Raw genomic sequence first — 16260 nt, forward strand, 5'->3', positions numbered from 1 at the left:
TTTTAGTGTAAGTAAATTTCAAATCCCAAAATAAGAGAGATAAATACATTTATAAAATATTGATTATTTCACTTTTATAGACTTAGTTGCAACTAATTTAGTATCAATTTACTATAAAGTGATGCAACTAATATAGAATGTTTTTATTAAAAAAAATGGTGCAACTAAACTTAGACATATGGTGACGAAAAAATTAAAGCATATGGATCAATCTAAAAAATACTCGCATATAGAAAACTTTATTCAGGGCCTGTTCTCTTACGTTGAAATTCAGTTCAGTTCAGTTCAGTTCAGCTGAGTTCAGTTCAGTTCAGTTCAGCTCCTAATTTCCTTCTCTTATAAAATATTTATTTCAGTTCAGTTCAGTTCAGTTCAGTTCAGTTCAGTTCAGCTGAGTTCAGTTCAGTTCAGTTCAGCTCCTAATTTCCTTCTCTTATAAAATATTCATTTCAGTTCAGTTCAGTTCAGTTCAGCTGAGTTCAGTTCAGTTCAGTTCAGCTGAGTTCAGTCAATGAGAACATGCCCTCAATAGGAGTATAAATTACAATATTTGAAAAATCACCAATTAAACTACTCCCATATTTTTTTAAGTGTTACACTTGTTTGACATATAGTTTTAGCTAATTTAATTGACTTAAATAATATACTCCCTCCGTCCTTGAAAGAACGACCCATTTGGGTTGATTACGTGGGTATTAAGAAAGTTAAATGAAAAGAAATAAAAGTATATTGAAAATATATATTTACATTTGGTTTGTAAAAAAATAGAGAGAGAAAGTAATAAAATTACATGGAAAATCAAATTTTTATATGGGAAGCTAATTTTGCACAAATATTGTTGCAAATTGGTGGGTAATACAAATGGGTCATTATTTTTGGGACAAAAATTAGGCCAAATGGGTCGTTCTTTCGAGGACGAAGGTAGTAATAGTTTATTGACAAGTTATGAATGTGAGAGGGAATTAAAAAAAAAATAGTAGTGAGTTTGAGTGGGACCAAGTAATAAAAGAAATATAATACGGAGTATTAAAATGTATTTTGTAGCTTTTTGCCCAAAAAAAAAAGTGTAACACTTAAAAAACACGACCACATTAAATAAGTGTAAGCCCCTAATTATTTCACTTTAAAAAATTAAGTATTTAGTTAAAACAATATTAAATTAAAATTTTTATTTTAGTAAAAATAAGTTTAGTAAAGATATATATTACCTCCATTTTATATTATTTGCAACGATTTGACATAAAGTTGAGAGAAAAAATGTCTAATCATTGCAAATAATATGTAACGTAGGTAGTATAACACGCAAAAAACAATTTCAGTTTAATAAAAAAAAACTTGGAGGAACGGACAGAATCCTCATTCTCCGGCACTAGAAAACAACCGGAAAAAAAAAAAAAAAAAAAAAGCAAAGCCTTATATGTCCACGGTGCACCGACCCATACGTGGGAAGAGCTTATGTTATTTAAATTCATATAATTTTGCAATTTCTGTCAGACTCAAACTCGTGTTTCAATTTCAAGACCCCCTTTTCATTTCACCATTTTCTCTCTCCTACCATTTGCAAACAAAACAATAAGTATCCAAAGACGATCAATATTCGAAAACTGCCCAATCTAGAAGAATCTCGATTCAATTTCCACTACAAATTCCACTTTAATTACAATCATTATTAACGAATTTTCATACTATAAATAAATTATCACAACTTTCCTCTTCAATTTCATCTCATTTTTTTTAGCTTTATCTCAAGAATTTGATTCTATTTTTGCATGATAATAATCTGAAGAAATTTCTGGAAATCGAGTTTTTTTTTTTTTTTTGTTATGGCGATTTCAGAATCGCCGGAGATTATTGGTGCGACGGCGATGACGACGGCGATGGCGGCGGATTATGGAGATTCTGTTCGCCGGCGAGCTAGTGCAGCTGGTGGTGCGAGTGTTAAAGCTTCTAGTTCTTCTTCAATGGCGGAAGAATCGGAGGATTTGAAGAAAGTCGCTAATGGCGAAGCTGGTGACAGAATTGTTGATGGCGCTGAGAATAATGATAGTGAAAGGAATAATTCTGAGAATGTTAATGGTGAAGGTGAAGCTAAGGTTGTTAATGGCGGTGGAGCTCAGGATTTTGAAACTGCGATTCGATATTCGTATCGGCCGTCTTCTCCTGCTCATCGGAAGGTTAAGGAGAGTCCTCTTAGCTCCGACGCCATTTTTAGACAGGTTTGCTTTTTTATTTTATTTTATTTATTTTTTATTTTTATTTTAATTCATGAATGTTGCTATATTTGTTAAAATTTTATTTGTTGCTATAGCTTATAATGAAGTACGGAGTACATTTTTTGCATACATTTATTGTGAAATTTTATTTGTTTATAATTTTATATTGTGAAATGATTATTGTGAACAAATTTAGTTGAGTTGGATTGAAATTATTATGAAGTGAAGGTAAATATCTTCGATGTTAGATGATTTGAAGTTTTTATTATGGACCTTGACTTGAGTTGTAATGTTATATTCACCGTTTGGTTAATTTAATGTTAAATTCGCGATGAGGAGGTACAGAAGCATACATTTCGATTTCTGCTGCTTGCTTTCGGTAATGGTTGGTGTCAATGTCATCTACTTGGTTGACAAAGCTTAAAGTTTCAGATAACTAATTATTTTAGACGGTTGCTGTTGTTGAAGAGTAGTGAAATTGGTGTAAAGTATAAATGTACTTTGTACCTTGTTTAAGAAGCTAACCAATTTGAATTGGCAATATTAAATACTGGAATAGATATTGCGAGATGGAAAAAATAGTAGGAAAAAGGTATTGGGGGGAGGGGGGAGATTGTGCCGGGACGACTAAGCTGTGAAGGATAAGGGGAATTTTCATGAGAACATGTTGATGGGTTTTTAAGAAGTTTTAAACTAATTAAGAGTGTTTTTTACGTATACAAACATTTAGTCTTTCACATTTGGTTCCTTATGCAAGGTAGTAGAAACTTAGCTGTTAAGGTTGCGTCCAAAAAAAAAACTTAGGTGTTAAGGTTGTGTAGTTTGACTGATTTCTAGGGGTTATACATGAGATAATGAGATAATTAACTATCGGATTTTTGTAAAGATTGTTTGAGGCATATTATCCTCTATTAACTTTGATGTTGACCCGCATGAGAGGTGTTGTGATGTATTCAATTTGATGTATTCAATTTATATGAGAAAGGCTTGCCTTTTCCTCGGTCTGATAGCACAAAGATAATTTCATAACACGTTTAGAAGATATGAATGATAAATAGGCCACTGTAACTTGATTTTTTAAATTATACAAAGTACCTCTTTTTATATCTTAGTGCTGGAAAGAAAACCTTGGTTAGACCCCTACTCTCCTAGGCTCATAGGCCTATTGTTACTCATCCTCATGATAATAGAATGTAACTTCAGACAATTAGAATCAAATTATAGAGATAAGAAGGGTGATTGTATTCATGATTGTCCATAAAGTCAGCTGCCCAATTATCTTTCGCTTGCAGTGAGAAACAGAGAAACCCATTGAAGGTCCATTCTATAATCATCCATGACTTTTCTGATATTCCAGACATGCCAATTGTGAAGAATACTTACAATTACATACAGTTTATCACCCTCAATTACTAATTTTTAGAAATTGGCTGCAGTTAACTCCCCATGAGGCCATGACCAGTTTCTTATTCTGCCAGTGTCTCTGGAATGTAAATTTATCTAATTGTTTCTGATTTTCAGCTTGCGCACTTGTAAGGGTAAGCTGAGACCCCTTTATTTTGGAAAATCTAATCTGGTAGATTTTTTTTGAAGGTAGATACTATTCATGGGGATGTCAGTCTGACTGACTATGTTTCTCAATTATTTTAGAATTACAGTGATTTGAGTAATATGTACTCTTTTTCTTTTTCTCTGTAAACTGTAAAGTGCCTCGACCATTTTTTTTTTTTTTTTTGCTCTATGATGTTGAACACATTTTCTAAATCAAGTCAATGATATCATTCATATACTCTTTGTAAGAAAAAGAAACCTATGACTTTGACAGTGAAATATAGGCATACATGAAGATTGAGGTTTTATTAATACTGGCCAGTACAGAACACAGTCCAACACATTTTTGGTGGTCAATATTCTCAGCTAAATGATTCAGAAGGGAAATAATTGATTGTGAAGGTGATCTTAGTATTTTTGACCTCTTTCTTTCCCGTTTTATTAACAGATCCAGGTTTTGTTTGCCCAATACTTTTGTTTTTCTTTCTCCTTATTGGACCTAGATTCCTTTTATGTCCAATGGTATCTATACAGAGATTGGTCCCGCAACTCCAGTTTTGGTGAATAGATGGTGTATTAGATTGTCTATTAATCTTTGTCTGTATAACAGTATAAGGTTGCCTTTTCCAGAAAGCAGACATCTGTTCTGCATCTGCAGCTTCCCTAGAATACCAAGAACCTATACATATGGTTGGGCATAGGTGGTCTCATTTCATTCTGTGCAAATGCAATTTAAAGGTTGTTTTTTTTAAAAAAACCTTCCCAGTACGTCTTCCAATTTAATGTAGTAACATTTGATGTTGAAAATTGGAACAACTGGAATCATCTGGTATGGATATAGTTGAGGGGAAGAGGATCAATGTAGTCTAGTACCACCTGTAGTTGCCAGTCAATTGGTTTTCCCTTTGTTTACCATCATTAGTTCATATAAAATATGGATACTACTATGTCAATAATAGATGTTTTATGGATGAAGGTGTATATGTTGTTTTTTTGCAAATGGACAATGTGCTGAATATTTATCAAGTTGCTCATTTTAATTCATTTGCAAAGAACTCTATTTGATTTGTTTGTTTTGATCTGAAAGATGATCCATGAAAATAAGGAAAATAAAAGGAGCCCTTTTTCAGTCTTTTCCTCCAATTGGACTGCGTGGTCAGCTCTCCTGCTCATTTACCCTTGTTGCTGACAGTCTTCTGTAGCCTTGCCTTATTCTATGATCTTGGCAGTTACATATTACATTATTATTCTTGGAAAAATGTTATGCACATGATGAGAGTGTTAAATGTTGTTAGATGAAGTTCCTTGCTCAGTTGTTGAGAATTAGTGGGTTAATCAGGTTGTATTGGGTTAAAGGATAAACATTTATTTGTCAATTTCCTCCCTACACTATGTCCTGACCCCAAACCTCACTGTCAACATTGAATTACCTGTGTAGTAACTGCCTGACTGGTATTGGTTTCTTTTAGTAAAAGATCAATTCCATAGCTAGAGCCACACTTTTTCCGTGTTGGTTGTCTGTACCCTGAGTTTGTTTCCCCAAGTAAAATGTAGGTGTTAGATTTTAATAAAGATGTCAATTTGCTCATGAACAACTATCACTGGATTGATTAATCTAGTAGATGCTAGAGATTGAGGGCCCTTGGATTAGGTCATATTGGGCAACATTTTCTTGCAACTATCTGTGCTAAGCAACATCTTGTAATGAACTGATATTACTCGGTGTAATAACAGTACAACGAAGGAGAAAAACTCAGAAATTTGATTAACAAATTAATAGTTTTACAAACGATAGTAGTAGGTTTAGCCTACAAAGCTCCAATAGTGACTTTAGGTCACAACTCTCCTAAGAAACTACTCCAAAATTCTGCCTCCCTTTCTTCTACTCCTCTCTACCTATTTATACTAAAGGCAATTAACCTAGCAAACTAACATTACTAAAATACCCATACTACATTTGATGACTACTAACATACTTAAACTACCCATAATACCCTCCCCTAAGTTAGTTCATTACACATCTTCTTGCTATTGTCTATTTTTGTTGTGTTATCTTGACCAATCAAATCATTTGCTGCAGAGTCACGCTGGTCTCTTCAATCTTTGTGTAGTAGTACTTGTTGCTGTGAACAGCCGTCTTATTATAGAAAATCTCATGAAGGTTAGTACCATCTAATTTCATTTGTTTTTGTTTATCCCTTTTGTTGAATAGCCAGGCTTCATTTCAGTTCTGCAGGTTTCATTGTTGTCTAACATGAAAATGTTTGCAGTATGGATTGCTGATACGAGCTGGTTTCTGGTTCAGCTCAAAGTCCTTTAGGGATTGGCCTATATTTATGTGCTGGTAATTATTGTTTAGTATGGATACCTTTTACTGACAAGTCATCTATTGTAACTGATCCTGAATTTGCTTATGTGCTTACTTTTGCTGTTTTTTTTATTTTTTTATTTTGCAGTCTTTCACTCCCAATTTTTCCATTCACTGCTTTCTTGGTAGAGAAGTTGGCACAAAGAAGGCGTATTTCTGATCCGGTAAGCTATCAAAATGCAATATAATGTTGTCCTCAGTTGCTAATATGTGATTTGGGTCTCCTTTTGAAGTATTCCTCCGTATTTCTTACCTTGTTGCTGGAAGCCGTTCCATTGGATCTCGTCATTATAATTTGCAAGATATTTTAGCTAAAACATAAATGCTCTCTGTGTACTATCTTTCTATTAGCTGATCTTGTCTCAAACTTTGCATATTTTTTGTGTATTAATCATCTGATTGATTGTGTAGGTTGTTGTCCTGCTTCATATACTGATTTCCACAATTACCATCTTATATCCAGTTTTTGTAATACTCAGGTTGGTTTCCTGAAACCTCTATGTATTATCCGATCTGCCCCAATTAAATGTGTTCACTTATCATGACACATAGTTTCAGGGAAAAAGTTGGTGTTTGGTATTAAATATTTTTGTTATAAAATGGTAGAATGTGATGAGACAGTGGGGTCTTTATTTTAGTAAAGAAAGAGATGGTGTGAACCCCTAGCTTTTAGTAGTGGTAGGCTGGTAGCTGACTAGAGAGAGCCTAAAATGTGCCATTGCTAATTTTAGGAAAGTGAGCAAACTAAATTCAGATGGATAGAGTATATTATTGTTTCGCATCATATCAATGTTGTCAGACTTTTTTGTTAGTAAAAAAAAGAACCCGCAAAAACATATGCTCACTGGACTCACTGGCAAAGCGCAAAATGTTTTTTTTTTGTTTTTTCTTTTCCCATCTCTGTAGTCATTGTCATTAGTAGTCAGTTTTGATAATTATGAGTGGCATGCAGGTTACATGCAATGATGTTCTCAACTATCATTTTACCTGTTGTCTCGTGTGTGGCTCATCTACTAGTTCACTATATCTAATACTGGCTCTTTGCATTCTTCAGATTCATTCCACAAAATGGTTCAAGTTAACTTATCAATAATCATAACACCTCCTATTTTTGCAGATGTGATTCTGCTGTTCTTTCTGGTGTCATATTGATGCTTTTTGCTTGCACCATGTGGTTAAAGTTGGTATCATATGCACATACAAACTATGATATGAGAGCAATTGCCAAAGCATCTATTAAGGTAACTGAAATGGTTTCATATTTTATCTTCTTTTATCGCTCAATTTTCTCATCCTTGTTGTGTAACTCCGAAATAGCATTCTGCTACAGCTCTACTCCTACCATTGCTGCTTTACAACCTTATATAAGAGTTCCTAGCTCAACTTCTACCATAGATTCATAGCTTACTTTTTAATTTGGACAAAAGATTATATATCCTTTGTATCATTAGCTGTTGGGGGACTTACAATTCTTATAGATAGCTTACTTAATTCCTGCTTTTCAAGACGATTTTTCTTCTAAAATAATTATATCCTGTTGTGACGTACTCTAGTATTTATGCTTTCCCTTATTGATTTTTAGTTTGGTTTCAGGAGGATGAACTACTAATGGAACTCCCGTATGATGTCAGTATCGAAAGTCTGGTGTACTTCATGGTTGCTCCAACACTATGTTACCAGGTACTTAGAAATTTAACCCACTTTGATATTAGATCATGCTTGTGGTTTTTAATGCTTTCCTGTTTCCACCTCTGCTGGAATTTCGGCACATCTATATCTTGAAGATTTCATCCATCTTTTGCTTCTTAACCTTTCCATGGTCATCACTTTGAGTGTTTTTGTAACTTCTGTGTGTACTGAAGCATTATTTGAGTGAAGTGGTCATGGTGAGCAGGAAAGCAGTTGACTATGGACTGTCATTTTGAAGTGAACAAGTGTGACTTGCTCATTAAAGTTATGAGTTATCATATGTGATTTTCTTCAGATTAGTCATTCAGTTAGAAAATGCTTTTTTCCACCTTCATTCTCTATGTGCATTATCAATGAAGTTAATTATTGGAAAATTAAAAGATCTTGCTGAATTTTGGGCTGCTTATATACAATGAAGCAGCATATTATGGGTTTTGCACTGTTGACTATGGTCATTCGGAAACAGCTCCTTTGTTATTGCAGGGTCATGTATACATGTAGCCTCCATTTCCCCGCTCGTGGTGGGATCAATTCTAAAAGCACTGGGAAAGTTTTGTTGCAGATGTTAAATTTTGGGGAATCAGTTTTCCAATTCTATTGAGTTCGGCTGGGAAAGGACTCATAAAATTTTGATATTATTACTATTAGCTTTGATTAAAATGCTTATCGACCCATATTTTGGATAGGTGATGTTTACGGGAGATACAATTGAGACATACTTTATCGCAATTTGAATGTTCCTAGTTCGATTTTAGCTATCAGATTTCCTCACATCTAAAAAGTTATCCAAGTGTTTCTGGGTGTTACTATGAAATTATGAATTATTATGGTATTCTGTGAACCATGAGTGCATACTTTTGAAACTGTGTCTTTAATTGTAGATAGTAGATTGTGTGTGATGATTTTTCATCAGCCTGTAAAAGTGCAACTTGACTGCTTATTAATGCCTAAAGTTTGTATGTTGTGCATATTCTGTACCGTTAACCTACTCCAATATTGCCCACTCCCATTCATTAGTTCTTTGTTGCTTTAAATTGTTTTTATGAATTAAGGGTACCAATAGGAGCTTGCATATCTCACAAAATTTTTTCAGTGCCTATAAGGATTGTGTTCACTTAACCATCAAAAAATGCGCTCATGCCTTTTGGACTCTATGTTCTATTTTGCAGACAAGCTATCCTAGGACCGCATCCATTCGCAAAGGATGGGTGGCTCGACAAGTATTAAAATTGGTGATATTTACTGGAGTTATGGGGTTCATCATTGAACAAGTGTGTTCCTTTTATCTATTAATTTCTTCTTTTTCCCCTGCTTTCCTATCTCAGACATTATCCTGACATAACTTTTTTTTTTGTTTTTTGTTGTTGCTATTTTTGTAGTATATCAATCCAATTGTACAAAATTCACAGCATCCTCTGAAAGCAAACTTATTGTATGCCATTGAAAGGATTTTGAAGCTCTCAGTGCCAAATTTGTACGTGTGGCTGTGCATGTTCTATTGCTTTTTCCACCTCTGGTGAGTTGATTGCTACATCTCAATCTGTTTACATGCTCTCCAAGTTATTTTCTATTTATCTGCTGTAATTTTCCTCCCCTCCACCCCCCCCCCCTCTCTCTCTCTCTCTCTCTCTCTCTCTCTCTCTCTCTCTCTGGCGTTGACTTGATTCCATACACCAGAATGTCATTCAATTCTGAAAAAATCCTGTTCCCTCTTTGATGTACATATGTACTCAGCCATTTTTCTCAAAAGAATCGTTTTCTTATTTAATCAATTTAATTTTCGCTGAACTCGTCCAAATACCTTGACTTCATGTCCTATTGGATTTGGCTTCTGTTGCAAAGTATGTTTTATAACTGAGGCTCTGGTCACCGCCACTGAGCCACAGAAAGGGCTGTGCTTCTTTGTTGTGGTGTTGTGTAAAGGATTGTATTTGAAACATCATGAGTTTATATCACCTGTATTAGCCACATCAATCTTTTACTGCCCCATATTGGTCTTTTATTAGCCTTATCATCTCTGCATCAGTTTGGTTGATTAGAAAACAGAAACCTAGGGCTTGTTCGTGACCGTTTTTTTGTTTTGAGTTTTCTATTTTTTTAAAACAAAAAACCAAAAACAGGAAATTAGAAGAAGTTGTTTCTACTTTTCTTTGTAAATTTTCAAAATTATTATGATTTTGATAAGTTCTACCAATTTTTGATTCTTTATATATTTATATGACATATGTCTTATGATTTGAAAAACAAAAAACTAAAAAACAGGGATAACGAACGGATCCTTAGTATCTGATACTGAAAATCATGTTTTTGTTGTAATTTTGCACCAGAGGAGCATGGAAGTGTGTTTCAATTATTAAATTATTTGACTTCATGTTCATTGTTGTAAATTAATTCGTTTGATAGATACATCAAGCATTCATGTGAAGTTAGCTTGAACTACATGATATCTATGTAATTTTCTCTTTATCGTTCTTTCCAGATCTGATGAAATAAGGTGTATTAAGACGGTATTTTGTACATACCCAGTACTTAATTATGTTGAATATATTAACCATTAACCATTTCTAAATTTTTTGATCGCCTAAAAGGGGCAAAAGAAACAACTAATTGTTATTTCAACAACTGCTGAAGCGATAGATGGAGTTGCCATGAAACAATTAATTTAGACTACTTTGGAATGGCATATACGTCCCACGTTCTGTATCAACTAAAGACTGAGTTTCCAGCAAGTCACAATTTTATAGGATCTTATAAATGATGGCTAGTCCAATTTGCAGATGGAAGAATTAGGAATAACTTCTTGTGGCTAATCAGAGCTTTTTCCTTGATGATAACCATTTACTATTTCTTGAAGCTCAATCTCTCCACCGGATGAACCATAAAACCAAGAGAACCCGTGAACCAGAATAGAAGAGCTTCCCCCACCCATGAGCTGTTTGAACTTGTTGATAATGGATTTGACTATGTATAACTGCTTTCCAATGGAATGAAGTTATTGTGTGCTAGAACTGCTTTCTTCAAGAAAAAGGAGGTCTATGTTAATTAGACCCTTCATTTCACCTCGTTGCCAATTTGGGTACTTGGTGCTTCAATATAAGTTTGAATACATAAGACTTGATGTTGACCCAACCAATTAATTACATGAAACACCGAATTCTGCCACTTTGACACATAGTATAAGTAATTTATTGTATACCTTGGCCACAATCAAAATTATCTAGATACTTGCCATTTTACCATATTACTATATGTTTTTTTAATACATGGATGTCTTTCACTTTCAGGTTAAACATATTGGCTGAGCTTCTTAAATTTGGTGACCGTGAGTTTTACAAGAATTGGTGGAATGCAAGAACATTTGAAGAGGTAGACTTCATTTATGAGATAAAACTTTGAGCTCTTACATTTCAATAGTGTATACATTGTTGCTGATGATTTTGTTCCCCTTGTTTCTGTACTATTTGCTCGTGAAATGGATGACTTCCATCAGTATTGGAGGATGTGGAATATGGTATGTTTCCTGTAAACTCATGCCTGTTTTATTCTCATTTATAGGGCATTAGTGGCTAAGTCATTTACCTTGATGTATATTAAAATTCAATTTAGTTTAGGTTATGATCATATATTAGGTTGTCTAGGAAGAGTCAATTTGGGAAGATTGAGTTCAGTAACGTATATTGTAGAAGAAACAACGCAGCGATAAATGTAGAGGAGAGTGACTATAAGTCCTATAACTTCAGATAAAAGAAGTAATCTTTATCCATTGACATTATCTCACCACCCATAGTATTTAGGTTTCAATATTTTCTCTACCTAACTACCTCTTCTAACTTTTTCCTAACTTCTGAGTGACAATTGCTGGGTTTATTTATTTATTTATTTTGGTGATGTTGGGGGGGGGGGGGGGGGGGGAGATAGATATTAAGGAGAGATCGTTTTGGATTTTGCATAATCTTATAACTTGATTTTGGCTAATACTTAATTTCAAGGAAGAGTGATACCCATTTGGCTACGAGAAATCCAAATATCTGAACCAAATATTTTAGTTGACACGTTATACCTTTTCTTCCTAGAAAAAGGAAGTTGTCATTGGTAGATTCGGCATCTCGCTCACCTCTAAATTTCATTTGACAAGTTTCTTTTATTGCATTTTCCACTACACAAATTCAACCTTTATATCATTAATTATCAACTAAAGTTGATGATTTGAAAATACACATTGAGACGTATCTATCAAGATCCCACATGGCTATGGTTTTTCTTATCTATAGACCACAAAAGTTAGTCACAGTAGAATTTGTGGTAGTGTCCAAACTTTTTAATATGAGTTAGAGAATTAGATGGTAGAGTTTGAATGGGAGCTAACTATAAGGTTTTAGTTGATAAAGTGGTTAGACCCTAACTCAAATTGGTTAAAGGGTGAAAACCTCCTAAGTACAAGATGATGGAATAAATTTGCAATTAAGAAAAAAGTTAATATTCTACTTGCCTTAGAAAAATTTAAAGATGAAACTATTGTGAAGATTATGAACACTAAAGGTAAAGAAAAAAAGGTGTTCAGGTTGCTAAATTTATGGTTTACAAGGATTGTTTATGATAAGCTAGATTCAAGGGTTGGTGAAAAATTGATCATTAGGATAGCTAGGAGACAAGTAATGACCAAGGATCTTTGCATTGTGAAATGCGTGAAGGGTAAAATACAAAGGACTCTTGTTAAGAAAAAAAATAGATGCGAGTAATATTTTGATAAGTTATTTCGGTGGAGGTTAAGTAGGTGTTACAAGAGACGTCTCATTTTAGGCTCAAGAATTCAATTGGGGGTGCATGAGAAGGATTTTACAAGTTGAGTTACATAAGGTATGACAAAAATGGTATTAAGGAAAGCAGTTGGGACAAGTATTATTTTTATTGAGGTTTGGATGCCAAGGGAAAGCCGCTAGGGTTTCAAGGGTAGGGGAGGGACGGCCTACGGTTTTAAGGGGAGGAGGATAGTTTTCTAGGGTTTTGCGTGGGCGGGAAGGTTTTCAGGGCAAGGGAAGGGAGATATTTTCGGGGGGGGGGGGGGAGGGGGGAGGGGAGGGTGCGACAGGTTCCGGAGAGAAGAGGGAGAGGTGCGACGGGTTTCGGCGAGGTGGTTGGGCGGTGGGGGTAACTGTGCACGGTAGTTCCTGTGTGGGTATGGTGGTGAAGTGTTGGCTTAGGAAAGAGAATGGAAAAGGCTAGGGGGGGTGATCAATGTAGAATGATTTTTGGGTGAACTTAAATATAGAAAATGGGTAAAGGGAATGAAAATAGTGACAAACAAACAACAACAAAGGGAATGAAGCATGTTCATTCCTTTACCCTTTGATTATTAACCCCAACCAAATGGCCCCTTAGTGAATAATAATAGGGAAGTTTGACTACTTTGACACAGTGTCAATCATATACTACTTATTGGTGTTTTTATCATTTGCAGTTCTCAAAATCTTTAAATAATTGAGTTTGGACTTTGGACTTTGTGTAATACTCTAAAGTCTATAATAATTAAGATCTAACCATTGCTGTTGTGTTAAATGTACTTTGTGACTATATTACGTCTTTCTGTTGTGTTAAAGTCTATAATAATCAAATTTTTTTTTTTTTTTTCCTCTTTCTGTTTCTCTTCTCACTATATTACGTCTTCCCTCCACAGCCTGTACATAAATGGATGGTTCGCCATGTTTATTTTCCATGCTTGCGTAATGGAATACCCAAGGTACTGTCACTTATCTTTATATAATTATTTTTCTAGTTAGTATTTGGCCTACTGCCTGCCCCTTTACTATATTTGGCATATTGCTAATACTTGATATATTGCAAGTCCTGCTACCATAAACCAGAATGGCTTTGAGATGGTCTCCTGGTCTCCCTTTATTCTGTCATCCACAGTTGATTAATTGGTAGACAATGAGTTCTTTGGAAGGCAAAGATTAACTTGTATTTTCTCTTTATCATTATGTTGATCTTAACAATTAATCTTTTTGTCCAGGGAGTTGCAGTATTGATTGCCTTCCTCATATCTGCCATATTTCATGAGGTATCTCAGCAATTTACTCTCTAGAGCTCTCTTGCATTAATTATTTTTTTAACACTTATGTCTAAAACCCTATGATTTTTTGTCATTATGAAAAATTTCATTATTGGCATGCTCTTTTTACAATAACTTCAGTTATTAGTTTCTTCTAGATCTTCATCTTTAGAAAATAATAGACTGAATCCTATATAAAGAAAACATTATTTGATTGATCAATAGAGGTATCTACCTCTGTAACTTCAAGTTGGACCTGGGCTTTCAGAACCTCTGTCCAGGAAGTTGTACCCCTGTTGAAGTACTCCTAATCTTAGAAACAGCTATAAAACTTGTATTTGATGAAGTTTCTGATTGTTATTCTGCTTATTGTGATTGGAAAGCAAGAATTGACTCTGAGCAAACTGTTGAAAGGTCAAGGTCAGTCGGAAAAGTTTCCATATGAATATCAGTTGTTGTATGGCCTGCAAGTCTGTCAGATCTACTGAATTTAATGTTTGTTTTCTAGTGCTGGAATCTGATTAAACGAAAGGCAATCGTATTAAATATCAGTATATGATTTTTGCTCATTATCTAGTAGGATACTGATATGTCATTGGCTTTCTGCATATTGAGGTGGTTTTCTGTATGTGTATAATTAGGTTGGTATTTGGAAATGTCATGATGGACATTGTTGAAACATTGAGTTGCAACAAACTAGTGCATCCAATATCAAATTCTAATGCTACAAATTCGGATCGTCCTTCCAAAACTTTTGCCTTCTTTGATGCAATTGAATAGACATATACCTGGTATCTAGGGTGCTGGCTGCTAGATTACATTTTATGTGAAGTTTTAACTTTGAAAACTTTTGTTCTTGATATTACAAAGTAATATTTTGTTTCTCTGTGTGATTTCTGAGCTGCTGTTATTTCAGTTTAAGTGATTGGCTGTTTAATGAATGTGTTTATATATTGGTGGTTTATGTTGATCTTATATTTGGGCGTGACTTAAATCTATTTTGTTTCACAGCTATGCATTGCCGTCCCTTGCCAAATGTTCAAACTTTGGGCTTTTCTTGGTATTATGTTTCAGGTAAATTGGGCTGCCAAGTTTGTATTGCACTTTCCTCTCTGACATTCCTTTTCTTTGAAGGATTACTTTATAGCTCCTTGCCTTAGATACTTTGTGTAGATATATGTACATTGTTTGCTGATAGTGCTAATGTTGTTTTCTAAATCAGGTTCCCTTGGTTTTACTTACAAATTATCTGCAGAGGAAATTCCAGAGTTCAATGGTATGTGAGTATCACTTCACTAGTTTTTGCTGGGAGTTAAACTTTAGAAATGCGTTTAATCCAAATCACAAACAAAAGATTGTTTTAAAAGAAACGAAAGGATAAATAAGATGAGTTCTCTCTTGATTTTTTTTTTCTTTTTCTTTTTAGTACAACTTCCTATAGTTGGTAGCTTCACTTGCCTATATCATCCTCATATTCGTTACCCCACTTTCTCAATTAAGTTTGCTATTCAATGCGCAGCAGCTAGAACCTTCTGTTACTTGTCTTTAAATTGATATTTTCTCGTCCATATGTACAGAATGATTTCTTCAGTGCGTCCTAATGTATATTAATTCTACCTTAATTTATGTCTATATCAGGTCGGAAACATGATCTTCTGGTTCATCTTCAGCATATTTGGCCAACCTATGTGCGTTCTCCTTTATTACCATGATCTAATGAATCGCATAGGCAAATCATCATGAAGTTTTTATAGCTTGAGAAAAGGCAAATTAACTGCGTAAAAGCGATAGAGCTAAAGCTACAATGCAGAGATCAGCTGTCGTTCCATTTCAAGATGCCATGTAAATGTTGGTCCTTGCTACTACCTCATGCCAAGGGAGTCATTACATGACTTCATTGTGTGAGCAATTTTGACTTGGAAATTACATGCACCCTTTCGAATATAGTAGTGTAGATGAATTATTGAGTTAGGAGCAGAAACTTTCTGGAAAAAGCTGTACATGTGTGTTTTTGTTTCTGTTTCCTTTTGAGTTTTTGAGCAACATGTTGCTCAAATTTAAAATCTCATCTGAAGATATCATGTATGATTCTGGGTAGCTTCCAGTTATCTTGGGTGCTCACAAGAAAATAAAGTTAAAATATATTCAAGCAAAATTATTTTGTCTGTAATGATTATGTGGTGTAGTCGAAGCTAGGAGCCGAGGAATGTGTTTGCTTCTCTACTTATTCTTAAGCTGATAGAGAAACTTCAGTAATAACTGTTCTCCGGCGGATCAATCTTGGTTTTAGTATATTTGATCTAAGTTTCTTCCTTCTGATGTGGAATGGTTTCATCTTGTTTAGTGGGTGGGATGGTTTCATCTTGTTTAGTGGATGAGTTGTTGCTTTA

At 34.5% G+C, this 16260-nt stretch overlaps 1 protein-coding gene across 1 annotated transcript; it reads left to right on the plus strand.

Moving 5' to 3' along the window:
* Window positions 1–1495: 1495 nt before the first annotated feature.
* Window positions 1496–16025, plus strand: LOC145612743 (diacylglycerol O-acyltransferase 1-like). Its single transcript, XM_081668041.1, has 16 exons — window positions 1496–2216; window positions 5845–5925; window positions 6035–6108; window positions 6221–6296; window positions 6544–6611; window positions 7250–7373; window positions 7726–7812; window positions 8991–9092; window positions 9201–9337; window positions 11106–11187; window positions 11312–11332; window positions 13496–13558; window positions 13832–13879; window positions 14882–14944; window positions 15093–15146; window positions 15509–16025. Exons 1-16 carry the CDS (start codon window positions 1824–1826, stop codon window positions 15611–15613), a joined length of 1578 nt encoding a protein of 525 aa, XP_081524167.1. The 5' UTR covers window positions 1496–1823; the 3' UTR covers window positions 15614–16025.
* The last annotated feature ends 235 nt before the right edge of the window (window positions 16026–16260 follow it).

Source organism: Chenopodium album, chromosome 24 (assembly GCF_948465745.1).
Source record: "Chenopodium album chromosome 24, dcCheAlbu1.1, whole genome shotgun sequence".
Classification (NCBI taxonomy): domain Eukaryota; kingdom Viridiplantae; phylum Streptophyta; class Magnoliopsida; order Caryophyllales; family Amaranthaceae; genus Chenopodium; species Chenopodium album.

Coding starts and splice junctions, on each gene's coding strand:
- LOC145612743 (XM_081668041.1), top strand. CDS start 1,824: ATGGCGATTTCAGAATCGCCGGAGATTATTGGTGCGACGGCGATGACG. Junction 11,333..13,495: donor ATTGGAGGATGTGGAATATG/GTATGTTTCCTG, acceptor TTCCCTCCACAG/CCTGTACATAAATGGATGGT. Junction 14,945..15,092: donor TTCTTGGTATTATGTTTCAG/GTAAATTGGGCT, acceptor TTTCTAAATCAG/GTTCCCTTGGTTTTACTTAC.